The sequence below is a fragment of the Acartia tonsa genome, chromosome 13, assembly GCF_053477335.1.
Source record: "Acartia tonsa isolate MP-2025a chromosome 13, ASM5347733v1, whole genome shotgun sequence".
NCBI lineage: Eukaryota > Metazoa > Arthropoda > Copepoda > Calanoida > Acartiidae > Acartia > Acartia tonsa.
The window spans coordinates 45,972,131-45,999,454 of record NC_137272.1 but is presented as its reverse complement, the minus strand read 5'-3'; the positions used below and the strand labels follow the sequence as shown (position 1 = coordinate 45,999,454).

At 38.0% G+C, this 27,324-nt stretch overlaps 2 protein-coding genes and 1 long non-coding RNA gene across 3 annotated transcripts in view; all 3 read left to right on the top strand.

Moving 5' to 3' along the window:
- LOC145304251 (uncharacterized) overlaps window positions 1–27,324 on the top strand; it is a 59,086-nt gene that overhangs the window by 28,555 nt on the left and 3,207 nt on the right. The gene's annotated exons all lie outside the window — the stretch shown is intronic.
- LOC145304252 (uncharacterized) overlaps window positions 9,405–27,324 on the top strand; it is a 58,297-nt gene continuing 40,377 nt past the window's right edge. The window contains exons 1-2 of the long non-coding RNA XR_013874039.1: window positions 9,405–9,476; window positions 10,181–10,231. This is a non-coding gene — a long non-coding RNA (uncharacterized LOC145304252). The remainder of the gene's footprint in view (window positions 9,477–10,180; window positions 10,232–27,324) is intronic.
- On the top strand, window positions 10,884–15,205 carry LOC145304362 (uncharacterized). The gene is made up of 4 exons (XM_080146229.1): window positions 10,884–10,951; window positions 11,296–11,372; window positions 11,760–12,396; window positions 12,534–15,205. Exons 2-4 carry the CDS (start codon window positions 11,298–11,300, stop codon window positions 15,203–15,205), a joined length of 3,384 nt encoding a protein of 1,127 aa, XP_080002355.1. The 5' UTR covers window positions 10,884–10,951; window positions 11,296–11,297.

Sequence of the window (27,324 nt, the reverse complement as noted above, 5' to 3'; positions counted from 1 at the left end):
AAGTTGCGGGTTTCATCGTATTTTCACAGTAGCTCTTAAAAAGGTTAATTTAGGTTAGGTTAGGTTAAGTAAATGTTAATGATTGCCTCGCAGGGTTAGAAAATGTGCCCCGCAGTGCTAGAGCTCCCCGCAGGTGCTTGAAATAGGAGAACAGCTACTGTGAAAATACGACGAAACCCGTAACTTTGTTTTCTTCCAATGATCCAAAAAATTATTTATAAACTCTTTTTAGTAAACAATGAATATATAGGTTTAAAACAATATCCAAGGACTGAAAAACTAATTCAATTATAGAAACCCCGAACATAAAATATTTTAGCAGTAAAGTTATTTATAACTGATTTTGTGTTTATTGGTATTTATTAAAAGGTTTGGAAAAAGAAATTTAAAAATTGGATTTTGTTTTGTTAAGATTTCTCTTATCTATAATACAAAGTAGAACGATGTTTGTCTGTTTGTAGCGAAGGATCTCGCTAACTTCTGAACCGAACGGGTTCTCCTTTACAGGGTAGCTTCTCATAAGTCACGGGAAGGCTTATAACTACCCCCAACCCCCCAAAAAATGAATAATACCCCCCCCCAAAAAAAAAATAATTTCTTTTAAAAACTAAAATTAAAATAGTGGGGTCGACTTCTCCCCCCCCCCAAAACAAAAAAAATTTCTCCCCTCCCAAAGAAATTAAAAAAAGAAAATTTCTTTTAAATCTAAAATACGAAAAATTGGTTTGATCAAACCTATTGTGGCAAAGCCACTATAGACTAGTTATTAATATGTAACTAACCCTTTTCACTTATTTATTCCTATTTCATGATTTGGGGAAATGTTACTTGGCTGCTATTAAAAACTAGAGTTGGCTCGATATAACAATATCTCGCTATCGTCTAGTGTTCTATAAGTATATATCTATTTATCTTTTTCTCAATAAATCAATTTTCCGCCCCCGCCATTACTATCTAAAAGAAAGTAGTGAATATTTGATAATTTAAAAGATTTCTTCAATTATATTTTTTTCAGTGTACCATCACCAAAGGGTTAATATGATTAAAATTTTAGTTTCATATTTGAACACACAGAAAGTGTCGCCACAATCGAATTCTTTTAAAACAGAGTTTTCTTAAATTTACTATATTATAAATTTTGATTTTCTTTTTTTATGATTATAAATTAAATACATCAATATAATGTAAATAGCAACATGAAATGAAAAAAGTGAATTTATTTTTAATAAAGTAAATAATGGATCTTATCGTTCTGGGCAATGAGAGTTTATTATGGATTATGGGAGCACTATGAGTTTTAAATGATTATTTCTTGGAAAATTTGAGCTCATTTATAGACATTTATTTCCTATATAGATCTGTCATGGATCTTGAAGCAATAAAGCAGGCCCTTTTGTAAATATTAAAAATTGGAAGAATCTATTAAATAAAAGTTATCGCAAATATACTTAGTAAATAAAGGCCTTACTTCAATTTGTGCCCCAGCAACAGTAAGGCAGCTTATTTTTATCCTAGCTACAGCCACATCCAGGTGGATGAATGCGCAACTGCCACGTCCTATTAAAAATTGAACTAAAAGATAAGAAAGGGATATAGTTTAGTTGTTTCTCTTACTGGCCCATGATAATATACAGCCTGTGATAATTCAGTTTTTATTTGAAAGGTAAATATTAAAACGATTACGTAAGATTATCCTTATATAAAAGTAACAGGATGTCTCTCTGTCTGTGTGTGTAGCAAAGAATCTCGCTTACTTGACATATTCACATTTTTAAGACTTGGTTATAGAGAAGCTTTGCTTATAACAAAGTACTATGTTGTCCTAGGAATCAGAAATCCAAAAATCAGATGAATAGGATACAAATATCACATCGACATGTTCTAAATGAACGTTCGGACTTTCTGGTAATAGTTATAGAGTTGTTAGTTATGCTTTTTAGTTTTAGCTGTTCACCAAAAATATCCTCTAGTTGGCGTTTTAATTTTTTTTTTAATTTTGGTGATTTCTCTTGGGAGGGTGGTTGCACACCCTCCTTCAAAATAGTTATGACCCCTACGTAAAGGAGAACCATATCGGTTAAGCAGTTAGCGAGATCCTTTGGTATAAACCGACAGACAAACATCCTGATACTTTATTACAAGGATACATTACAAGGAAAATATATATAGAGTAGAGTTATCCTACTTTTAATTTATTTCCCATATTCATTCGAATCCATTTTTAATTTTAATAAGAAACATTAAGTGTGGGTAATATAGACGTAATTTTTTATAAGTTAAAGTTAAAGTTATTAGTTAAAAAAGAGATGGATAATCCCTCATTTTTATGACTTCACAGGAATCAAAAGTAGGACAGATTGGGCTTTGTGCAAATAAAGAATAAAATTAAAAACAATAATAAAGATATAATGTGGTATTCGGCAACCGTGAGCCATGCCTATGGCACCCCTGACCGGGGTTCGAGGAAGGGGTGGGAGCCCATCAGCCCTGAAAATCACCACTAGGATTCCATTGAATCATTATCATTTGTATATATCTTAGCCCTAAGGAGCGGGCCGAAGGCCTCAACCACTGTCGGAAGTCTGGCAGGGAGACCCCCTCCCAGCCTTCCGAGGGGAGAGTTGTGGTATTCGGCAACCGTGAGCCATGCCTATGGCACCCCTGACCGGGGTTCAGGGAAGGGCCAAAGGCCCTCCCCCGAGTCCTGGGGAAGAAGTCTGCCGACCCCCTCCCTATGCCTAAAATTAATGATTGAATCTGACAGCCTTATTATGGTTAAGCTGCATTGTTAATTCCCCTCACCCTTCTCAGGGATGGGGGATCATTATTGCCCAAACTGACTATTGTATATGTATTATATTGCTTTTATTTATGATTATTTATTCCTATCTGTGTAGCTATTGTTTGTTGTATATAACTTTAGTAATCCTTAGACCTTCAATAAAGGAACAACTGAATAGATGCTGTTTATTATTTAGTGATTGCTAGAGAAGCGTAGCTTCTCTATAGTATAGGTGTCCACGTCTGTTCACACTGCCGTAGTCATTTTGAACTCTGGTGTCTGCCATTTACCCTAGGCGGATACCACAACTTTTGGTGACAGCTGTGTGAGATTACGGCAAACCACAAGTGTAGAGCAGACGCGCAGCTGAGGCTAAGGTACTCCCAGCAGTGAAACTGGCAAAACTGACACAAGCAACCTGAATTACCCACCCTGGATAGCAAGGTCTAACTCTGCATCCGGCAGTTGTGGAAGCAAAACAGCGAAACTTGACGGAGAACCGCGAGAAGCGCCGACATCTAACGGAGAATTGAGCGCTCAAGGGCTGAAACAGGCCTGCGGACTGGCTGAAACAGGCCAACTAAGTGCAAACGGCTGAAAATAGGCCAACATTTACTGCAAGAGATAGCAGGATTCGAACCAGCGGCGCTGCAGGACGGGACATTCCCTGCCGCCATCAGCCGGATTCGGATACACGGCGCTGCAGGACGGGACATTCCCTGCCGCCGATAGACTGAAACAAGCCAAGGATTCGAACCAGCGGCGCCGCAGGACGGGACATTCCCTGCCGCCAACAGTCGGATTCGGATATACGGCGCTGCAGGACGGGACATTCCCTGCCGCCGATAGGCTGAAACATGCCAAATAGCTGCGAGCTGCGAGCCAACATACGAGTGTAGTGTACCAAGCAGAAGAAACTACGTCAACTCCAAGTATCCTGAGAGGCTACAGTGCAGCCACCCATCTAGAAAAGCAGATATTATATCACATTGTAGGGATTACCACCCTAGTGTGATGGCAACAGAGTTCGGGACATATCACAAAATTCAACGGACAAAGCGGACCAATGAGAGAGCGAGTTGAGGGATAAGTGCGCGTTTTACCTGTGTGCGCGGATTTGACGGTGCGTAAGCGCGCTGCAAGGAAAGGACATTTCACGCACACACACACACACGCAGGAGCGGAGCTACTCCATAGCATCTAACAGAGATATTTTTAGAAAATAAGAATTACAAACTTCTCCCTCCTATCTATAGTGTGATAAAGGAAAACCCAATCAGTTCCTGACAGCAGTTCAGACCCTCAACAGCTATCTACCCCTACCAGCCTACTCTACAAACTCAGAAAAAAACTAGTGACAAGTACATCTAAGTTATATCTTTGTAGCTAAACTACCAACCTAGTGATAAACAGTGTTGGCTGCTAGGCTAGAAAGCCTTAAGTGTAAACCATTTATAATATTGTCTTACAGCTTTGTGTCCCGCCGCTGAACCGTTGACCCGATGGAGCAGCCGCAAGCGCCAGGAGGCAACCAAGCCCAAGGATGGCTCCAGGATGACCCCCAGCCGGCTCCAGCCGAGTACCGCAAGCTGATGCTGAGTAACCTGCCGGAGTATAGAGGACCGCCCAAGCAATCCTGGAGTTCCCACATCCGCAGACTCAAGATGTCATGGGCGGCTTACCGCGTGCCGCCCCATGACACCCTCAACCGCCGCAACGCCCTTTTACTGTCACTGGTAGGGCAAGCGGCGGAAATGGCTTCTCATCTGTTTGGCGAGGCAGGCCAAGCCTTGACATACGAACAAGTCAAGGCCGAGTGTGAAATGTTATTTCGTCCAGCCTTTGAATCTTAGACTTTGAAGCAAGCCTTCAGGGATTACAGGCAACACTCGACAGAACCTATACAAGCATACATATCCACAAAGTGTGCCTTGTATAGGGAGGCCTACAGCCATGAGGATCTCGAGTTATTAATCGATGAATTAAATCGTGGCATTCGTAACGCTAATGTGAAACGTGAAATGATGAGTCATGAGATCGCCTCTGTACCTGAGTACACGAGGCGAGCCATGTTCACCGTCACAATGATTACCAAGCAGCTGAAGGAGGGTGTGTGCCTAGTGGACGCCACCGACGGGCTCACGGGATCAGCCAGCGTCCAGTTGCCCAACTACGACGAGTCGGAGCCAATGGAGATTGGCGCCTTGGCTCCGGGTCTCCACCAGATGGGGAAGGTCGCCCCAGATGACAAGACTTCAGGCCGCTGTTACCGCTGCCAAGGGAAAGGCCACCGAGCTCGAGACTGTCCGACGCCTATGGAAGTCAGCCTAGAGGAGAGACGCACCCAGCCAACCGTGACCGTCCTGCCAAGTGCGAGCGTTGCCACTATGCTGGCCATATGGCGGCCGAGTGCAGAGCCGACTGGGACCAGGTAGCCGGCCGGAGGCGCACTGCAGACAAGGGCGCTCCCCCAGGAAAGCCCAGCAGAGTAGCCAACATGGAAGGGAGCGCGCCCCCAGCACCACCGCAGCAAGCAGCCGCCCCCAACGCAGCGGGCCGAGCCGACGGAATGCCGCAGTTTGGGACCGTTCCAGCTAGAATCAACGTACTGGGAGGCGCGGCTGAACCCAACCGGGTTGGCCTGGGCTTCAGTCTCAACCACCTGGGGCCGGAGTTTGTGCAGCCCAACAACATTGCCGAGCCAGAAGTTCTGAGGCCCCAGCCCTTTAGCCTAAACATGATGGGGCCTGCCCGACCAAGCCTACCCAGCAAGAGTGGAGGGGCGCTACCCAGCGTCACTGAGACGGTGTACGGGGAGGCCCTGGCGGCCGTTGAACGAGAGAGGCAGGAGGCGCTAGCCAGCGCATCAGAGTCGATGTATGGGGCGCCACCCGGCGCCGCCACCTGCGATGACTGGGGGGTGCTATCCAGCGCCTCCAACCTGGTGCCTGGGGCGACAACCGTCGCCGCCACCGTGATACCTGGATCCTGGAACGAGCCAGCAGTCCCAGAGGAAGGGGTGACACCCGTCACCCCCAGTCAGCCAGCGCCACCAGCCTGTAAGGAGAGCCCAGCTATACACCATCCAGTGCCCCCTGCCAGCCGAGGGAACCCAGCTGCCCAGCACTTCCAGTCGAGCCAGGATAAGTTAAATTTAACAAATGTATTGTATCCAAATTATTGTAAAACCCCAACCTTGCCTGTGCCTCCTGCACCAGAGGCTGGGGAGATTGAAATTTGGGGATATAAGGACTTGCCTGTGCCACATGCACCTGAGTTCCTAGGGCAGGGGAGGGACGTGAGTCAGGGCGAGCCTGTGCCACACGCACTTCAGCCCCATGCCACTGGGCATGCCATGGACAAGGGAAGGGACCCCTTGGGGCTAGGGGAGCCGACACCCAGGCAAGCGCCAGTCGCCTGCCAGTCTGTCATTGGGGAGGGTATCGGGTGCCCCGAACACACAAAGATAACGCTCAATGGAAATTTGTATCTAGCCAGGAGCAGCCCAGCCGTGTCCAGCCCCAAGAAGCAGCCGTGACCCGAGCTGAAGATCCCCAGCCGCGTGCGCAAGGTAGATGGCTGTCTGGTAGCTTCTCACACTGGTGGATGGTTCTGTGGGGACTACTGCTGGCAGCCGTGTGGCCTACAACTAGCTACGTCCTGGTAGGGTGGGACTGCGCCAACCCCACCCACGTCACAGCCTACAATAAGGAAAAGATGTGTAGCACGGAACCGCTACACCAGGAGGTGCCCCTGGGCCATGAAGTACATGTCCTGCAGCAAGTCAAGATTAGGGAAACAACAGGATACAGTTGTCAGCTCACCGTGTCCCAGTGGACATTCAGGTGTGGGGTATGGGGTCACCTCAAGGTGTCCTCGGTCCCCACCCTCATGAGGCCAACCAAGATCGATCCAGAAACGTGCCGAGACCTGGCCAGGAACCGAGTCTACACGCTGCCAGGCAAGACCCAGCCACTGACGTTCCAGCTGAACCATCCCCTGTTCTTCACCCTCGATATGGTGGGCGCCTTGGTCAACAGCCCCGAGGGGGTGGGTTGTGAAGGGGAGGACGTCCACTTCGAGGGCCAGCTGTACCGCAATGAATTAGTGCTCCAGGAACGACGGCTGCTGGTCAAGGAAGAGACCTACGTAGTAGAGGATGGACGGGTGGAGTCCCAATCTGACCACCTGACCTTAGAATGTCCCCATTCTGAGCTGTCTTGCATCACTGGGGAAGCAACCTACGTGTGGGACCACCTGGGGAGAGATTGCCCCTTGAGGCTGATCCGCAGCCTCCAGCCTAGCCTAATGATGGATGCGTTCCTGGTTGACCATCAAGCCCAGTTCTTCATCAACATGACCACCCCCACCTCAATAGTGAACTGCGACTTTGAGGCCCATGCCACCAACCACCCAGCATTGTTCGTGGCAGCTGACCCGGCCGCGGCAGCGCTGCCCAGAGTATCGGCTAGGGATGTGGATGTCCCCCTGCAGGCCCAGATACATGCAGGCTACATTGGATTTACCCTGGAGACACGCATGAAAAGCACAGCGGCAGAAGAAGTAGCGGCCAATTGCTGGAAGCAACTAGACCCGGCCCACCTGGTGCGTGTCCAGGGGAGCACGTTCTCTGTGCTGAGGGGAGATGTCCTGCTCCAGCTTACCTGCCAACGCAACAAATACGTTGTCCGTGAAAGCAAGGAATGTTGGGACAAAGTACCAGTGGAACCCACAGGATTTGTAGACGCCGTGACACGGGTGTATAGCGGCCACGCCACCAAGATTCCCTGCTCCTCCACCTACCCCCTGACTGTGCACGCGGAGGAAGGCTGGATAGAGCTAACCCCCGCACCTAAGAAGAGGCCACCCCCGCTGGATACGCCCAAGCAGCTGCTGACAGAACCCTTGGATGACTTTAGTTCGGGAGGCTTGTATTCGCAGGCTGAGTTGAACGACTGGCAGCAGCTGCTAGCGTTCCCAGCGTATAAATCCGCCATGCTGACCGGCCTGTCCTATGGCTCATGCGTTCAGCAAGGTAGCTGTTCGGCCACCGGAGACCATGGGATCGTGTCCTACAATATCGACCGACTGGCGGAGGAAGGAGAGGCCGCCCTGGATGTCTGGGCTGGGTTCAGACAAGCTATTCACGAGTGGGGAGATGGCGCAGCCATACTGTGTTTGCTGTTGTTGATCCTCAAACTGCTGGGGGATCTGACCATCATTTCCCTGGCAGCCGCACAAGGAGGTGTACGGGCCGCCATGAATGCGATGTCACAAGTGTTCCTGTACCATCCAACCTTGTACAGGAAGGCCTTGGCCAGAGCCCGGCTCACCCATGCCAAGTCCCGGGACTTTTCAGTAGACTGGGATGCCATTCCCATCGGCCGGGAAGCCGCCGAGGAAATGGTGTCCATGCAATCAGCCGATAGCGGGCATGACCGCCCAGGCAGGCCTGGACCGCCCTCTGGAAGACCCCGCGGCCCCTCGGGAGGCCAGGCTGCCGCTCAGACGGTCAACTTGGCAGCCAGTGCCCCAGCCGCTGTCAACAACAACCAGAATGCCCCGCTGCTGACCGGCCCCGCAACAGCTGTGCCCCACGCCAACCTGACACCTGCTGGCGCCGAGCTACGTGTCCAACCAAAGCCAGCCTCTACCTTCTATCCCACGTTGGGAGCCCATCAGCCCTGAAAATCACCACTAGGATTCCATTGAATCATTATCATTTGTATATATCTTAGCCCTAAGGAGCGGGCCGAAGGCCTCAACCACTGTCGGAAGTCTGGCAGGGAGACCCCCTCCCAGCCTTCCGAGGGGAGAGTTGTGGTATTCGGCAACCGTGAGCCATGCCTATGGCACCCCTGACCGGGGTTCAGGGAAGGGCCAAAGGCCCTCCCCCGAGTCCTGGGGAAGGGGTCTGCCGACCCCCTCCCTATGCCTAAAATTAATGATTGAATCTGACAGCCTTATTATGGTTAAGCTGCATTGTTAATTCCCCCCACCCTTCTCAGGGATGGGGGATCATTATTGCCCAAACTGACTATTGTATATGTATTATATTGCTTTTATTTATGATTATTTATTCCTATCTGTGTAGCTATTGTTTGTTGTATATAACTTTAGTAATCCTTAGACCTTCAATAAAGGAACAACTGAATAGATGCTGTTTATTATTTAGTGATTGCTAGAGAAGCGTAGCTTCTCTATAGTATAGGTGTCCATGTCTGTTCACACTGCCGTAGTCATTTTGAACTCTGGTGTCTGCCATTTACCCTAGGCGGATACCACAATAACATAGGGAATACATTATACATATACACAGTAGAAATCTTAATTTACGTATTTTATTTTAGTTAAAGAGAAGCTTTACTCCTATAAATTACTCGTCTTTGGTGTAATCTTTTATGCTTAGGTAAGTGTTAAAATTATATATTTTCATAAGTAGTGCAGCTACTCTATAAGATATGCATGTATGTCCTTTACTCTAAAAAGCTGTTATTCTTATTTTAAAACTTCTTATTGGTATTTTAAATCTAAATCAAATAATTTAGGAAAAGTTGTAAAACAAGGCTCAAACAAAAACAAAGAAGATTATATACAAAAAGTGTATTTAATAATGGACATACTTTTTGTTTTAGTTATAGAGAAGCCTTACTCCACATAATAACTTGGCCTTGGTGTTATCTTCTGTTGTTAGGTAAGTTGTAAAATTATACATTTTCGTAATAGGCCAGCTTCTTAAATTATGTCCCTTCATCTATTATTTCATTTTTAGTAGCGAAGATACTCTATAATTTTAAAAATGTATGTCTGAAACGTTTTGGAGGAAATATGTTAATCTCGGCTCTTATGAGAAGGCTGAAACTTCTTGTCAACATTCCCAGTAATATTTAGCCGCTTTTACTTTTTACAACTGATTTTCTGGGCTCCTACAAAGGTTACATGGCTGAATCTTCTCGCAAATCTTCCCTTCATTATGCACCATAATTAGGTATAAAACATCTATGGTAGTCTGACTACTCCTAAGCAGCTTTTTAGCTGCTTTTCATATAGCAACGTCCAAAGACATAAACCTTATTCTTTTAAGGTTTCGTGATTTTAAGTTTTTGCATTTGCTCTCTCTTTCTTTTATTGTAATGATAACAGATAATCTGGTCTATAACTCACTTAGCCCGTTTGTCTATTTCATAATAGATTTTGTGCTTCACTACTTATGGATGCTGTCATTCTTTTTATTTTCTTACCAATAAAAATTATTATGTTCAAATATATATAATATTTTTAGTAAAAATTTAAGTATATTTGTGCTACCCAGCACCCAATATAACTTAACCTGACCCAAAGTAACAAACAAACAAATGAAAACTAATATATTTATTAACAGACATATTTATTGTTTAGATATAGAGAAGCTTTACTCGTTGGTCTTGGAGTTATCTGTATAAGTAAGAGGTAAAATAAAATTATTAGTAGCACAACTATTCTATAACTGATACTAGATATATACTTGAAGCAACGCCCCAAGAGGCCTCTTGGACCAATAGGAACCTTAGATGTGTGGGAGACCCATATTTCTTCAGCGGCTAGCAAGATCTTTTGCAAGATATCCTTTTATTCCTAAAACAGTTGGGGTAATTTTGTGTATTATCATTGAGGATGTACATCAATTCATTGGTCATAGCCTTTTCCTGTTAGATCCCCCCTGTCAATAAAAAAATTAATGTTTATTATGTACTTTTATTTTGGAAGTAATGAGTAGCTTTGCTCCTAACAATTACTTATTCTTTGTATATGATTATATTTTCTAATTTGTTTTATCTTTATCATGAAATATAAACCCTGATCATAATATAACACAAAAACACTTTTCATAGACATCAAGACAAGAACAACTACTTTCCATAATTGGATGAAATAATTGTAGTACTTGAAGTAAATTCTAATATAAGTGTAGCTTCACTATCATTATTTAGCATGAAGCAAGGGTAGTACTCAACAATTAGATTTATAAAAAGAAATATAACTGAACTTTATGTTGATTTAGTTTTTACTATACTTCTTTCAGTTTTAGGCAGTTTTGTTGACAAGAGAGTGGTGTTTACAAAACTGCTGTTATTGCTGCTGCATAGAATGAACTTCTTTTTCCGTGAGATAGCTGCATACTGGTTTAAGGTAAGTCTTGCCAACAGGGAAAACTTAAATTCACTTGTAGAAATTATCTTTATCTCACTGTAGCAAAAGAATTCATTAACAACTACAATTACCTCTTTAAAAGATTATTATATCTACTTTATGGCAGGGAAGTAAATCAACTTGGATAATACTAAAAATTGGAGGCCAAGCCAATCATTGTAAATACAATAATTTGCCAGAGCTGAGGGAAGAAAGAAAAAATATAGTTTAAAATGGACATTGATGTCATTGTGTTAATTAAAATTTGAATTTGATTATAATAAAAATTAGATAGAAGAGCTCCTAAGTTTATTTAGTTATATAATCTTAACATTTTTGGTTAGAAATGGATGAATTAGCCAGTGGAACTGAAATGGATGAGAACACAAGTTGTGCAGGTCCTGGTAGTGATACTATAAAGGTATGTATTCTGCATTTTTATTGTGCATAAAACTTGGTATTCATCTTGAAAATTATACAAAAAAATATTTCAGTTATTCTGACAAAACATTCAAAGTTGTAAGAAAACAAAAATATCCCAAAATACCAACTCTTAGTAAAAGATACTCTAAAGCATAAATGCATATTACAATTTAAAATCCATGTATGATCTTGCAGGCCCTTACCCTCAAGGTCTTTAAGAAACTTTCCATATCTCTTCTGTCCACAATTTTTAAACTTAATTGTATCTTACATATTTCAATGTTGTAAAAAATCTGTTACCATTTCCAAGATGCTTCATTCATTAAAGCTTCTTTTACTAGGAAAAACAGCAGTAAAATTATGACTTAACTCATGATACATTTAGAATGAAGATGAGATGGGGTCTACAAATCCTTCCATGTGTACAATTGCATGTGGACTACAATTTGGAGTTTTCCCTCTAAAATCTCAAGATTCAAAATCTTCAAATTTGACCAAAGAACTTGGTAATACCAGTATTAATTTTCAAGGCCCTGCAGGAGAATATCAAAGAATTTTAGCTCAAGAAAAGATTGGAGAGATAAAACACAAAGTAGCTGATTATTATTATGATTCAGAGTGTAAGGTTATAGCTATTCCAAATCATTTTCTAACACCCAAGAATCCAACAGTGTTAGGAAAAGAGGGGAAGGAAAAACAAGATTCTCAGATTTTGGATAAATATCTTGAAGAATATTTACATCATGAGCTCGTCAATACTGCAAGAAAATCAAAGTGGAAAGCTTTCATTATGAATAGCTTCCAATCTGGAGATTGCATTCAGCAACTAGTTAAGAAGGGAAAAGACACCAGAGGAAAAGATCAAACTGCAGATTTTAATGAGCATGAGATAAGAATAAAGAAGTTGTTGGACATTGAAGATATTCCCAAGGAAAAACTAAATCTATGCATAGAAGAACATTTAAAATGGAAAGAAAACAAGCTTGAATTTAAAGATGCAAAGAGCTGGCTGTTTAGAAAGGAATGTTTTATAGACAATGCAAGGGTGGGGAGCAGTTACCTTTTTATTAATATATCTTGTTATGATATTTTTTCATGCTATAAATTAGAATTACTCAATGAATATGCATACAAAATATAAAACATTTAATATTATAGGTGCATAAAGAGCATGGAGGCAATAAGAAAAACAAAATTGAAAACCCATTCTTGTTTAAGCTTCCTACCAGCGATCTAGAGAAATTTTATACCTATCAATACTATAACTACAGTCTACAAGAATCAAAAACAGAATGGGATTCTCTAATCATTATTCCAGAACATAGAGCTATTATAAATATAGAGGTAAAACTTGGACCTAAAGATCAAGGAGATAAACTCAAACTACTTGAAAATGCTTCAGATCAAACTAAACAGCACTTTTCATTCATGCAGAAATTATTTAGAGGAATGCTATCTAAAGATTGGATGTTTGTTAGGGCTGCATGTGTTCCTTATTTAGAGATTGTTAAAGGTGCAGAAATACCTTGTATCAACTGTCAGCAATTTATTCTACAAGATGTTAATGATGTAACACCTTGGTTGAATCAGATATTTGACCACAAACTTTTTACATCTGATAATCATGATCAAACAGTATATGAGGATCTAGTTGCTGAACTTATATACCACATTTCTATTAAAGAGTCAAGTAGGTTTAATCAATTAATATCTGATCCATTAACCATTAGCAAAAAAGTTGAGAAAGCATTGACAGGAAAGTCTGATGGAATATCAATAGAGAATAATGTTCCTGTGTACATGCTCAACAATGAACAACTGCAAGCAGTTAAATCAACAGCCAAGTTCCTTATCATAGATGGCGACTATGGTACTGGGAAAACATATGTTTTAAAAGAAAGAGCAAAAAAGTGTGCCACAGACAATCATGAAGATATAACATTTTACATTGATTTAACAGCAATAACAAATTTGAATGAAGAAGAAACTTATACAAACCCAACATCTGTTATGGATGAAATGGCTAAAGTGGAGTTTGAATCTTATCCTAATATAAGAGTTATTACAATGAAAAGTCTCTTTGATATTGATGAACTTGTAAGCATAAAAAGAAACGAAATAATAAATTCTTTAAATAGCTTCCTAAGAGATAATCATTGTGATCACTTATTCATTGATGAAATGATAAGTGGAAGTTGTCAATTTCCTGGCTCTGTGAAAACAATTTGCATGACTATGAAAGTAGATGATAACTTTAAGAAAAATATGAAAGAGAGATCAGAGTGGATAGAAACTATGATAAAGAATCACAATGCTCTATGTTTAAATCTAACAAAGAACTTACGAAACAGCCAACTAATATACAAGATTTCTGAAGCTTTTAATTCAAAAACACCTCCTAAGCTTCCTGACAATAATGTCATTGGTAGCCATATTTACTACTATCATAATATTCATAGAATATCACCTGGTTTATTAGCCATTGCTGCAGTAAAAAAATATTTCTCATTTCAACCTAAGGAAGGTGTAGTTGTATTATCAGATTTATTATACAACTCAATGTTTAATTTGTTACACAAACACTTTTCCTCAACTAGACCAGTTGTGTCAGACTTCAAAGCATTTATGAACAAACCTGAAGGAATATTAGTAACAAATTTCTGGGAATTCCAGGGTGCTCAGGCTAGGAACATTATCATAATTGATGATTTAGTAGCAGAAGCATATAGTAATGTCTTTTTACGAAATATGATACTTAGAGCAATGTCATTTGCGATTATTGTTTCATATTATATTCCCACAGGAAACAAATTTGGCGCTATTGTAGATGAAAATTTACATGACTTTATTTATGCTGATAGAAAAGCTATAGATTGTCATCACTATCACAACAAAGAAAAACATGATATTAGTGACATTACTATGGCAATATTAGATAAGTACAAACTATTGGACAAGGATGAGGGTATTGTGATTGTAACTTACCACAGAATTTCTAAGAATATTATGAAAGAAGCGAATACAAAGAAGTTTCTTAGTTTAACTATAAAAGAAAGAAAGAAACAAGTTAGGGAGAAAATAGAATTAGAAAACAAAAAGCTTTATGAAGAATTGAAGAGAAATATTTCTAGAAAATATGATGAAATATCTTGGAGCTACCATGATGAGATTGAAATTAAAGATCTATTAAATAAGCCAAGACATATTAATTATATCAATCTTTATCATGCATCAGAATTTTTTATCAATGAAGGTATGCATTTTATTGTGTTTGCTGATGAAAATATAGATTACAAACATGAATTTGCAGCTTGGGGAACTTTACAATATTCAGATAATGAGACAAGCATAAATGTTAATTGGAGTAAGAGTTACAGAAATAGAAGTGAAGCACGTAGCAGAGATATAATCTTGGAATCACAACCAAAGTTTGCAATAGTTGTTCATGATGGGAAAATAGATACATTTAGTCAATCTAAAGAAGCTCTCAATCTAATACAGGATGATAACCTACATGAACACATGACTAAAATAACTTTGGAAGATCGAGTAAAGGAGAATAACTCTCTCCTGTCAGATTTAAGGGCAGATATTAAAAAACTGTCTGAAACTGTTAGTAAAGAGATAAGTGCTCAGTCAAAGTTCAGAACTGACACTGAAAGCTCCCTAAAATTACTTACTGAAAGGATACAAAAGCTGGAGACTGATGCTGTTGAAAATGTTATCATCCTTAATCAGCAGAAAAACAAGATTTCTGAACTAGAGGATAAAGTTGACTATTTGGAGCAAACTAAAGAAGTAGAAAAAGGCAACAACCTTCCAAATCAATAAGAAAACGCAAAAAAACAGTAGTATTCTTAAATACCAACTCTACTTATATTCCTGAAAAATTTGTATATACTGTAATTTTTTAATCATAATGTATAATGTAATATGTGGTGCATTATTTGCCAAATGTACCACTTTTCTGCACTACCTCTCCGATTTTGTTAATACTCTATATTTTGGTCCGTTGGGCCATTCAAGGATGCTGGATGGCCAAAAAAAAGTTTCAGAGTCCCTGGATGTCTAGATATCTAGCTATCTATGAAGGTAGGTAACAAAAATGTAAAAAACACCCATTTTTTCACAATTTTAAAAATTAATTTTTTCATCAATCTTACATCCAATCTATACATTTTATACACCAAAATGATCGTTTATTCATGTAAAAAGCGCACATAATGCTATTTTGGCCAAAACTCTAATTTTACAGGGTGTCCAACAAAAAGTGTATTTTGGATATCTAGCGTAATACCCAAAATACCTGTCCGAAAAAAATCATTTTTTTTGGCTTAAATCCTGTGTTTTATCTGTGTGCATATGTGGTATATAACGGTTCGGACCACCCGGGACTATAAGGTTGTCAAATTTCACTTTGGGACACCCTGTAAATGTGATTTTTGCGTCTGTAGAGCTAAAACTTGGACCAAATTGGCTATTTTTTTCAAATTACTCTAATATGTGTCTTAGTATGTCTGGCCATAGTGTTTTCTGACCAGATCAATATTTTCATATTTTTGGGACACCCTGTATTTTCAAAAAAAGAGAAAAAAAATTTTTGTTTTTTTTTAAATTTTTTTTCTATTTTTAAGTTACTTAAAACTGTCATATAGATACAGATTTTGACTAATAACAATAATATTTGCCTATTTTACAATTTTTTACACTTTTGGGACACCCTGTGCATGTTTTTGAAAAATGATGGTTTTTGCCCATTTTTGGGGAGAAGGAGTCGTTTTAGGGCCATAGACTATTTCTTCATATTTGTAGAACTTTTCAAGACACATCATTTGTTATTTATGCAAAAACCGCAAAAACCGAACCGTTTTGCCGTTATTCACCACCAAAGGCAGAATTTTTTACGTTTTTTGCCGTTCCCGAGGTTCTAATGGGCATTTGTGGTAAGAAGACGTTGATTTATCAAGATAACTGTGAAATACTTTTATTTAGGCATTTTAATTTACTAAATTTCATGTGAATTAAATTTTTTTGTATATTCAACTGATTTTTGTCAAAAGGAATTTCAAATGCACATGATTTATGTTTCTTTTATCACTTGTGTTATAGCAATTATTTATGTTATATTCACTTAATTTTCTTGTTTTAACAATTGAAATCCATCTCGACGAAAAACGGTTAGCTGCACAAAAAATTTTACTTAATATGAAATTTAGTAAATTAAATTACCTAAATAAAAGTATTTTAGAGGGATCTTGATAAATCAACGTTTTCTTACCACAAATGCCCATTAGAACCTCGGGAACGGCAAAAACGTAAAAAAAATCCGCCTTTGGCGGTGAATAACGGCAAAACGGTTCGGTTTTTGCGGTTTTTGCATAAATAACAAATGATGTGTCTTGAAAAGTTCTACAAATATGAAGAAATAGTCTATGGCCCTAAAACGACTCCTTCTCCCCAAAAATGGGCAAAAACCATCATTTTTCAAAAACATGCACAGGGTGTCCCAAAAGTGTAAAAAATTGTAAAATAGGCAAATATTATTGTTATTAGTCAAAATCTGTATCTATATGACAGTTTTAAGTAACTTAAAAATAGAAAAAAAATTTAAAAAAAAACAAAAATTTTTTTTCTCTTTTTTTGAAAATACAGGGTGTCCCAAAAATATGAAAATATTGATCTGGTCAGAAAACACTATGGCCAGACATACTAAGACACATATTAGAGTAATTTGAAAAAAATAGCCAATTTGGTCCAAGTTTTAGCTCTACAGACGCAAAAATCACATTTACAGGGTGTCCCAAAGTGAAATTTGACAACCTTATAGTCCCGGGTGGTCCGAACCGTTATATACCACATATGCACACAGATAAAACACAGGATTTAAGCCAAAAAAAATGATTTTTTTCGGACAGGTATTTTGGGTATTACGCTAGATATCCAAAATACACTTTTTGTTGGACACCCTGTAAAATTAGAGTTTTGGCCAAAATAGCATTATGTGCGCTTTTTACATGAATAAACGATCATTTTGGTGTATAAAATGTATAGATTGGATGTAAGATTGATGAAAAAATTAATTTTTAAAATTGTGAAAAAATGGGTGTTTTTTACATTTTTGTTACCTACCTTCATAGATAGCTAGATATCTAGACATCCAGGGACTCTGAAACTTTTTTTTGGCCATCCAGCATCCTTGAATGGCCCAACGGACCAAAATATAGAGTATTAACAAAATCGGAGAGGTAGTGCAGAAAAGTGGTACATTTGGCAAATAATGCACCATGTATATTAGGGAAAAATAAGAGCTTAAAAATATCTTTTTTTTTCTTCTCTATATTTATGACTTCCACTACTCTATAATTTATTTTGTTTGCAAGTGGTTTTGATTTTAGGGATTATAGTTCTACTAATTGTTTTTACTGACACTCTTGTCCGTAGGTAGCTTCTTTTTTTTTTAGATGTTTAGCCTCTAGGGGCACTTTAGGAAGTGGGTGTTGAATTAGATTTTGTTTGTTAGATTTAATTTTTTTTCTTTTAGGGGGGGGGGGGTCAACCAACCCCAACCATTGTAAATTTAAGTTTAAACATTTTTTTTTTTTGTGGGGGGGTTATTGTTATAAACTTTCCCAGGACATATAAGAAGCTATCTTGTATAGGATTACTATATCGGTTCAGTGGTTAGCAAACAAACAGACAAACACCCTAATACTTTATATTATGGTTTTAGTTTTCAAAATATGAAACATATAAAATAAGAAGGAAGGACAAACGAACCAGCTTCAACAATGAAATTAATTCGGAAAAATCACGAAACCTATACGTATTTTTCAGCTGTCATTGGGGGGCAATACATAGTAAAATTATTTTAGATTTATTTCGCTTGTTACCCCCCCAAAAAAGTTCAATAAAGGTGTAGTGGTTAGCGAGATCCTTCGGCACACACACACACACACACACACACACAAATCCTGTTAATTATTATAATGGTGTATATTTGGTTTACTTATAACATTATGCCAAAAAGATATAGGAATCATCATTTCAACAATCGGTTTAATAAGAGTACAATTATAAATATTAATAATATCATTTACATTTTGTTGTTAAAACATTGTAGAGGTGTTAGGCTTGTTAAAATAATACCTTATTATCACAGTAATCATCTTTCCAGTATATATGGCTTTGAAACCGATTAATGTCCGCTGGTGAAGAACCAGTTCTCAGCCATACTGAAAACAATCTTATACCACATCATATTAAATAATGACAATTTTCCGCGGATATTAAATGAATAGTTATTAAAACCTTTGGAACATCAGGGGTAACAAAACTATTCATTTTAATATCCGCGGACAGCTGTCTATAATACCATGCGATTTAAAACTGTAAACATGCCTAACTAACAGTGAAACTGTAAACATACCTAACTAACAGTGAAACTGTAAACATACCTAACTAACAGTGAAACTGTAAACATACCTAACTAACAGTGAAACTGTAAACATACCTAACTAACAGTGAAACTGTAAACATACCTAACTAACAGTGAAACTGTAAACATACCTAACTAACAGTGAAACTGTAAACATACCTAACTAACAGTGAAACTGTAAACATACCTAACTAACAGTGAAACTGTAAACATACCTAACTAACAGTGAAACTGTAAACATACCTAACTTACAGTGAAACTGTAAACATACCTAACTAACAGTGAAACTGTAAACATACCTAACTAACAGTGAAACTGTAAACATACCTAACTAACAGTGAAACTGTAAACATACCTAACTAACAGTGAAACTGTAAACATACCTAACTAACAGTGAAACTGTAAACATACCTAACTAACAGTGAAACTGTAAACATACCTAACTAACAGTGAAACTGTAAACATACCTAACTAACAGTGAAACTGTAAACATACCTAACTAACAGTGAAACTGTAAACATACCTAACTAACAGTGAAACTGTAAACATACCTAACTAACAGTGAAACTGTAAACATACCTAACTAACAGTGAAACTGTAAACATACCTAACTAACAGTGAAACGACAATTTGCTGATAAAGATATTATCCAGGGATCTAAAGGGATAAGACAATGTCCGAAAAAATGATGTACATCCATAATGATGATACACAAAATTACTCCAAATTATTAATTTAAATGTTCGAACAATCAACTCAATTAACTGAAAAAGTCCCCAAAGTTGTTTAGCCAACGAATACAAAAACATTTTTAAAACTTTGGGGACATTCCATTGTCCCCTCTCTCTATCTGATTTTATCAGTGTATTTATAAAGAAATTGGAAATCCTTATAATAAAGTAGCAGGATGTGTGTTTGTTTGTACAGAATGATCTCGCTAACTGCTGACTTGATCGGGTTCTTCTTAACAGGGTAGCTTTTCATAGGTCCCGGGAAGGTTTTTAACTATTTTGGGGGAGGGTACCACTACCCTCCTAAGAGAAATCGCCCTTAGAAAAAAATCCCCTCCCCATTTTTTTTATAACTTTTTCTTTGAAAATCTAAAATAATAAATTGGGTTATCAAATTCGACACTTCCCTCCTCAAATGCCCCAAGAGGCCTCTAGGGGCGTAGCCGCTAGTACCTAGATACATTGAAATAAACATTTACACATATATTACAAAATATCTAATTCGCTATCACTCAATTCAATTTAGACACTTCATCTTTTAAAACAAAGTCTACTTAATATTTTCTAATCAATCTTAGACATTTTAATATGATCATTAAACTTTAAAAATTAACAAAGATGACAACATCCATAAAAACAAAGCTCTGAAAAGTTAGGACAAACAAACGTTAACACTTGTAGATTGTCAGATCTGATTAATTAGAATATAAATGTAAAAGTCGAAATAAATTAGTTAAAAACTGACTAAATACAGGATAATGTTTAAGGAAATACTTACATTTTTAGAGATGCTTTATTTTTAACTAGCGGCTACGCCCCTAGAGACCTCTAGGGGCACTTGAGGAGGAGAGAGTCGAATTTAATAACCCAATTTCTTATTTTAGAATTCAAAGAAAAAGTAATAAAAAAATTTGGGGGGGGCGAAATTTTTTTTTTGGGGGGCCCCCCTTCATTTTTAATTTTAGTTCAAGAAAATAGTTATAAACCTTCATGGGACCTATGCGAAGCTACCCTGTAAAGGAGAACCCGATCGGTTCAGCGGTTAGCGAGATCCTTCGCTACAAAGCTATTCGTTCTGGGCAGACGGACGTACGGATGGATCAATCCTGAAAATAGAAAAGATTTGCTTTTAAAAAGAATCCTAAAAATGACTAACTATTTTTTCTGAATTAACCATGTTTATAAAACGCCTTGGTGAAATCAAAAACCTTGGAAACCCCATTATAGTGACTATAAAAAATGACGCCTACTGGCCTACCATATTGGTCAATTAAAATATATACTTGCTATTGGTAATTTAGATTTTATATTTGCCTAGCATTGGTCATTTGTATTGTATGACGTCATATTTTTATGGACCGACTATAAACATAGAGAGAAAGGGGACATTGGGCTGTTTATGACACTAGTCCCCAAAGTTCCATAATAACATTTTCTTATATTCGTTGACTTAACAACATTGAATTAATTTTGATTGGTTGATTATTAAGTTGAGTGTCAAAACGTTTCAACCCCTCAAGTTAATCTACAAAAGTGTATATTTAGTGTATCATCATTTACAACCGGCAGAACTACAACTGGCTGTTTTTAAAAGCGAAGCTTTTCTAGAATTAGGTATGTCCGTCCATACGTAACGGATAGCTTTTTTCGTTAATTTAGGCAAGTTAGAATTTTCCTATCGGTTTCAAACTTTGCATGATGATTCCTGCAGTAGTTAGGTACGATTTAGAAAGCGTAGCAACTCTATAATCATTACCAGAATGTCCGTACGTTCATTTTAAACATGTTGATTTTTTACTTTTTTAACAACAAATATTCATTTGATCAATTATCCGATTGTTCTGATTTTTGGTATACTGATTCCTGGAACAACAGAAAGTACAATATGATAAGCAAAGCATCTCTATAATCAAGTCCTCAAAATGTAAGCATGTCCTTAAACATTTCAGAGCTTCGCTTTTTATGGATGTTTTCATCCCTTTTTTTATCATTGTGGCGTTATCCTCTTAGAATTTTTTTTTTCAATTTTGTACCCCCCCCCCCCCCCCCCCCCCCGACTACCGACGAACAACTCTTTTAGGTTAGGTTAGGTTTTAGGCTAGGGAGCCGAGCGCTGCGGCTAGGCAGGCAAGGGGGCCGAGCGCTGCGGCCAGAGTTCATAGTTCGCTGTCGGGGGGGGGGGGGGGGGGGGGGGGGAGGGGGGGTTACTCAAATTTTCAATATTGAAAAAAAAATTCTATGAGGATAATACCATCATTGTTACTACAACAACCTTAAAAGTCGTCATATGTAAATAGTAAGGTTTTTTTCTGTAGCAAACCGCTGGACCGATATGGTTCTCCTTACTTCTTACAATGTAGCTTCTGATAAGTCCAGGAAAGGTTTATAAATATTTTTATTTCTGCGAAAAGCTGTTTATAATGCTCACCCCCTATAAAAAAGAATTGCCTTCCTTATTTTTTTTTTATTGTTATTGCAACACAACTTTAAAAGTCGTCATATGTAGGATAAGAAAAAAATATTTTGTATATTTTATGATTTTTTATTGTGGAAATCTAGGAATCGATTTAGCATCACAACCGATTAGTATATCTTAATGGAAATATGTCAAATGTAAACTTATTCAATCCCTGAAATTTCAGCCGTCTATCTTAAAAAGGAGCCGAAAAATCACGTTTTCCCCTAAACGTTTCAGACGGACATTTCAAATTTTAGAGTAGCTTTGCTACTAAAAAGGTGGGATGGGTGGGGGGGGGGGGGTCAGTGTTCAAGAAGGTACTTTTTGTGAAAGTGCAAAAATATTTTATGTTCTAAATACATATTATTCAACCAAGGTTGTAATTATGGTTCCATAGTCAGTTGGCCGCGGATGCGGAAATAATAAAGAACTGGTTTCTATCCACTGGATATGAATCAAATCCAGAGGAAAATTTTGTTTTGAATTATCTTTATATAAGCAGATAAGCTGTTTTTTTAAGCACAACTACTCTTTAGTTTTTATATACTTTTTTCTTTCATTCTCTCTCTCTCTCTCTATTTTTCGCTCTTCTCTCTCTCGCGCGCGCTCTCTCTTTCATAACTCTTTCTTTTCTCGCTTTCTGTCTCTCTTTCCCTATCTTCTCTTTCTCTATTTTCTCTCTCTACCTTTATCTCTCTCTCTCTCTCTTACTTTCTCTGTTTCTTTCTCTTTATCTTCTCTCTCTTTTTTTCTCTGTTTCTTTCTCTGTCTCTTTTCTCTCTCTTACTCTCTTTCTTACTTTATCTCTTTCTTTCTCTGTCTTCTTCTATCTCTTTAATTTTTCTTTCTCTCTTTCTATTTTTCTCTCTCACTCCCTCTCTTCCTCTCTTTCTATATATTTATTTATCTGTCTTTTTCTTTTCTCTCTTTCTCAATCTCTCTTTATTTTCCCTCTCTTTCTTCTTTTATCTCTTTAAGTCTATTTTTTTTCTCTGTCTTTTGTTTTTTTTTCTATCTTTCTATTTTTCTCATTCTCTCTCTCTCTCTCTCTCTCTCTCTCTCTTTCTCTCTCTCTCTCTCACTCCATCTCTTTCTTTCTCTCTAAACTTTGTTAACTGTAATGGCTTAGCTACCTATGGACATATGTTACTCGTCATAGAGTTTATTTAAAATAAGAAATATAGACTGTTCTTCACAAATTTAATGGAATTGAATGATGTAAAATATCATATTGAAATTCAACAAAACAACATATATACATTTAATATCAACATTTATAAATGATAATTAAATTACATTACAAAAAATTTGGTCCTGGAAATAAAACAAAGTTGCGGGTTTCATCGTATTTTCTCAGTAGCTCTTAAAAGGATATTTTAGGTTAGGTTAGGCTAAGTAAATGTTAATGAATGCCTCGCAGGGTTAGAAAATATGCCCCGCAGTGCTAAAGCCCCCCGCAGGGGCTAGAAATAGGAGAAACGCTACTGTTAAAATACAACAAAACCCGCAACTTCGTTTTCTTTCCATGATCCAAAAAATTATTTATAAACTATTTTTAGTATTCAATGAATATATAGGTTTAAAACAATATCCAAGGACTGAAAAACTAATTCGATTATAGAAACCCCGAACATAAAATATTTTAGCAGTAAAGTTATTTATAACTGATTTTGTGTTTATTGGTATTTATTAAAAGGTTTGGAAAAAGAAATTTAAAAATTGGATTTTGTTTTGTTAAGATTTCTCTTATCTATAATACAAAGTAGAACGATGTTTGTCTGTTTGTAGCGAAGGATCTCGCTAACCGCTGAACCGAACGGGTTCTCCTTTACAGGGTAGCTTCTCATAAGTCACGGGAAGGCTTATAACTACCCCCAACCCCCCAAAAAATGAATAATACCCCCCCCCAAAAAAAAAAATAATTTCTTTTAAAAACTAAAATTAAAATAGTGGGGTCGACTTCTCCCCCCCCCCCAAAACAAAAAAAATTTCTCCCCTCCCAAAGAAATTAAAAAAAGAAAATTTCTTTTAAATCTAAAATACGAAAAATTGGTTTGATCAAACCTATTGTGGCAAAGCCCCTATAGACTAGTTATTAATATGTGACTAACCCTTTTCACTTATTTATTCCTATTTCATGATTTGGGGAAATGTTACTTGGCTGCTATTAAAAATAAAGGCCTTTCTTCAATTTGTGCCCCAGCAACAGTAAGGCAGCTAATTTTTGTGCTAGCTGCAGCCACATCCAGGTGGATGAATGCGCAACTGCCACGTCCTATTAAAAAATAAACTGAAAGATAAGGAAGGGATATATTTTAGTTGTTTCTCTTACTGGTCCATAACATTATACAGCCTGTGTAATAATTCATATATTTTTTTGAAAGGTAAATATTTAAACGATTACATAAGATTATCCTTATATAAAAGTAGAACGATGTCTGTCTGTTTGTTTGTTTGTTTGTTTGTACCGAGGGATCTCGCTAATCGCTGAAATGATCGGGTTCTCCTTAACAGGGTAGCTTCTCATAGGTCCCGGGAATGTTTATAATTATTTTCGAGGTGTGTACCATCACCCTCCCAAGAAAAATCGCCCATAGAATAAAATTAACCTCCTCCAAAAAAAATAGGATTGGACCCCCTCCTCTCCCCCCCCCAATTTTTTTTACTTTTCTAAAAAACTTAATTTTAAAAAATGGGTTCTGGGATTCAACTCCCCCCTCCTGAAGTGCCACGAGAGGCCTGTAGAGGGCGAAGCCGCTAGTCCTTATCGTTAATATCCTTATATAAAAGTAACAGGATATCTCTCTGTCTGTGTGTGTAGCTAAGAATCTTGACTGATATTGTTCTCCTTTACAATGATGCTGAATGTCCAGGGAAAGTTTATTTATCTATTTTTTTCTGGGGGGGGGGGGGGGGGCGGCAATGAATACCAACCCCTCAAAAAATTATATGTCGAAATTTTACATTGAAAGTATTCCCCCCCCCCCCGGGCCCCCACCCTCGACGTAGTGGGACAAAGTGTCTCAAAAATCAGCCATGTGACCAAGGACGTCTATTGGGGGGGGGGGAGGGATAAAGGGGTGATTTCCCCCCCCTCCCCAAATAAAAAAGCTTGGCTTTTGCCATAGGCACCCCAAAAATATTTATTTTTAAATTTTTACCCCCCCCCCCCCCCCCCCCCCCAAATGAAAAACCTTGGACGCCCCAGCATGTGACGTCACAAAAATGAGGGATTATCCATCTCTGTTTTAGGGGTTTTCTTTCCAATTTCTCATCTCATCTCCCTCATTTTTATAACGTCACATGGCTGATTTTTTTGGACACTTTGTCCGGCTACCCCTCGTCCATAAATAAACGAAGTAAATGTTTATATCTAAAAGTAGATCACAAACAATTGTTTTAGGGTTTATGAAAGCCCAGTGCCCTGCAGGGTTAGAGATAGAAACGCTTTTTAAAAGTTGAAAAAGGAGGGGCATTTTTATGCTCCACTTGTAGGTGCAAGGGATTATACTAAAAATCTTTAAATAAGATAACCTGAAACAAGGATGACAACATACATAAAACGAACAATAAACCTTGTAGAGTGTTAAAATATTAATTTATAGTTATAAAGAAAACTGAACATAAACTTACTGTTGTAAATATTAATTTAGTTGCTGAGTAGCTCTCCCTCCTAGTTGCTGAGTAGCTCTCCCTCCTAGTTGCTGAGTAGCTCTCCCTCCTAGTTGCTGAGTAGCTTTCCCTCCAAGGGAAATAATTGCCTCTTTTAAGTGGTGAAGGTAAGCAGTAAAATTATTTATGTTTAAAAGCGAAGCTTTTCTATAATAAGGGTCTGTCCGTCCGTCCGTCTGTACGACTAAACGTTAAGGATAGCTTTTTTCGTTCATCTAGGCAAGTTATAATTGTCCTATCGAGTCCAAATTTTCAATGATAATTCCTGCAGTAGGTAGGTATGATTTAGAAAGCGTATCAACTCTATAATCGTTACCAGAACGTCCGTACGTCCATTTTGAACATGTTGATTTTTATGTGTTATAATCATCCGATTGACCTGATTTTTGAAGTACTGATTCATATTACAATAAGGTACAATATTACAAGCGAAGCATCTCTATAATCAATTCTTAAAAATGTCAGTATGTCCTTAAACAGAATTCTGTATTTAAGAAGTTTTGCAACAAATATACGTATAATTTTGTCAAAACTTTTATATTTTCATATTGTAAATTCAGTTATGTAACTCTATAAGAGTTAACCTAACCTGTTTGTTCATACCGTTTGAGAGCTTTGCTTTCATGGATATTAAGTCATCCTTGTTAAAAGTTCATCTTTCTCTTATTATTTCTTTTCCGTTTTAATTTTTCATAACTTTCATCAATAAAAGGTAATATGTACAGTACAATGTACATATATATATTTATTATTTTTAGTTTAGGACTTGTTTTACAAAAAAATTACTTATTATATAGGTAAATATTTTATAAGAAACATATATTGAAGATTATAAAGTAACAGGATGTCTGTTTATCTCTGTGTTTGTACCAAAGGATCTCGCTAACTGCTGAACCGATCGGGTTCTCCTTAACAGGGTAGCTTCTCATAGGTCCTGGGAAGGTTAATAACTATTTTGGGGGTAGGGTATCACCACCCTCCAACGAGAAATCACTAAAAAAATAAAAAAATTTTACTTAGATACTTGAACGAAACATTTAAAGTGACAATAGAGGCTTCAAGGGGCTCCGCTAGTAATGAAGAAAGTATATCTATTTATCACATACTTATTAATTTAGTTGTAGAGAACCTTTGCTGCCAAGGAATAACTTGTCCTTTGAATTTCGAAATCTAACATCCACATAATAAAGTAACAGGATGTTTGTCTGTGTTTTTGTATGTTTGTTCTGAAGGATCTCGCTAACTGCTGAACCGATCTAGCTCTCCTTAACAGGGTAGCTTTTAAAAGGTCCCGGAAAGGTTTATAACTATTTTGGGGGAGGGTTTTATTATCCTCCCAAGAGAAATCACTAAAAATCGAGAAAAAAGATTAGATACACTGAGTGTAATTATTAATGGATATGTTTTTAATATTAGTTATAGAGAAGCTTTGTTACTAAGCAGAACTTGGCCTGTGTACTATCTTTTATGCTTAGGTAAGCAGTAAAATTATTCATTTTCATAAGTAGCGCAGCTACTTGTTAAATAGGTTATGTTTGTCCTTTCCTCTAAATTCAACCCCCCCCCCCCAAATTTAATAGTTGAATTTCTAAATCTGACAATAAATAATATTGAAGAATTCAAAATACTTACCAAGGCTCATACAAATAAACCC

Bases quoted from the DNA above. Each gene is read 5' to 3' on its own strand.
- LOC145304362 (XM_080146229.1), top strand. From the start codon at position 11,298: ATGGATGAATTAGCCAGTGGAACTGAAATGGATGAGAACACAAGTTGT. The intron at 11,373-11,759 runs GTATGTATTCTG...TGATACATTTAG, and splicing joins CTGGTAGTGATACTATAAAG to AATGAAGATGAGATGGGGTC. The intron at 12,397-12,533 runs AATGTTTTATAG...TAATATTATAGG, and splicing joins GAGCTGGCTGTTTAGAAAGG to TGCATAAAGAGCATGGAGGC.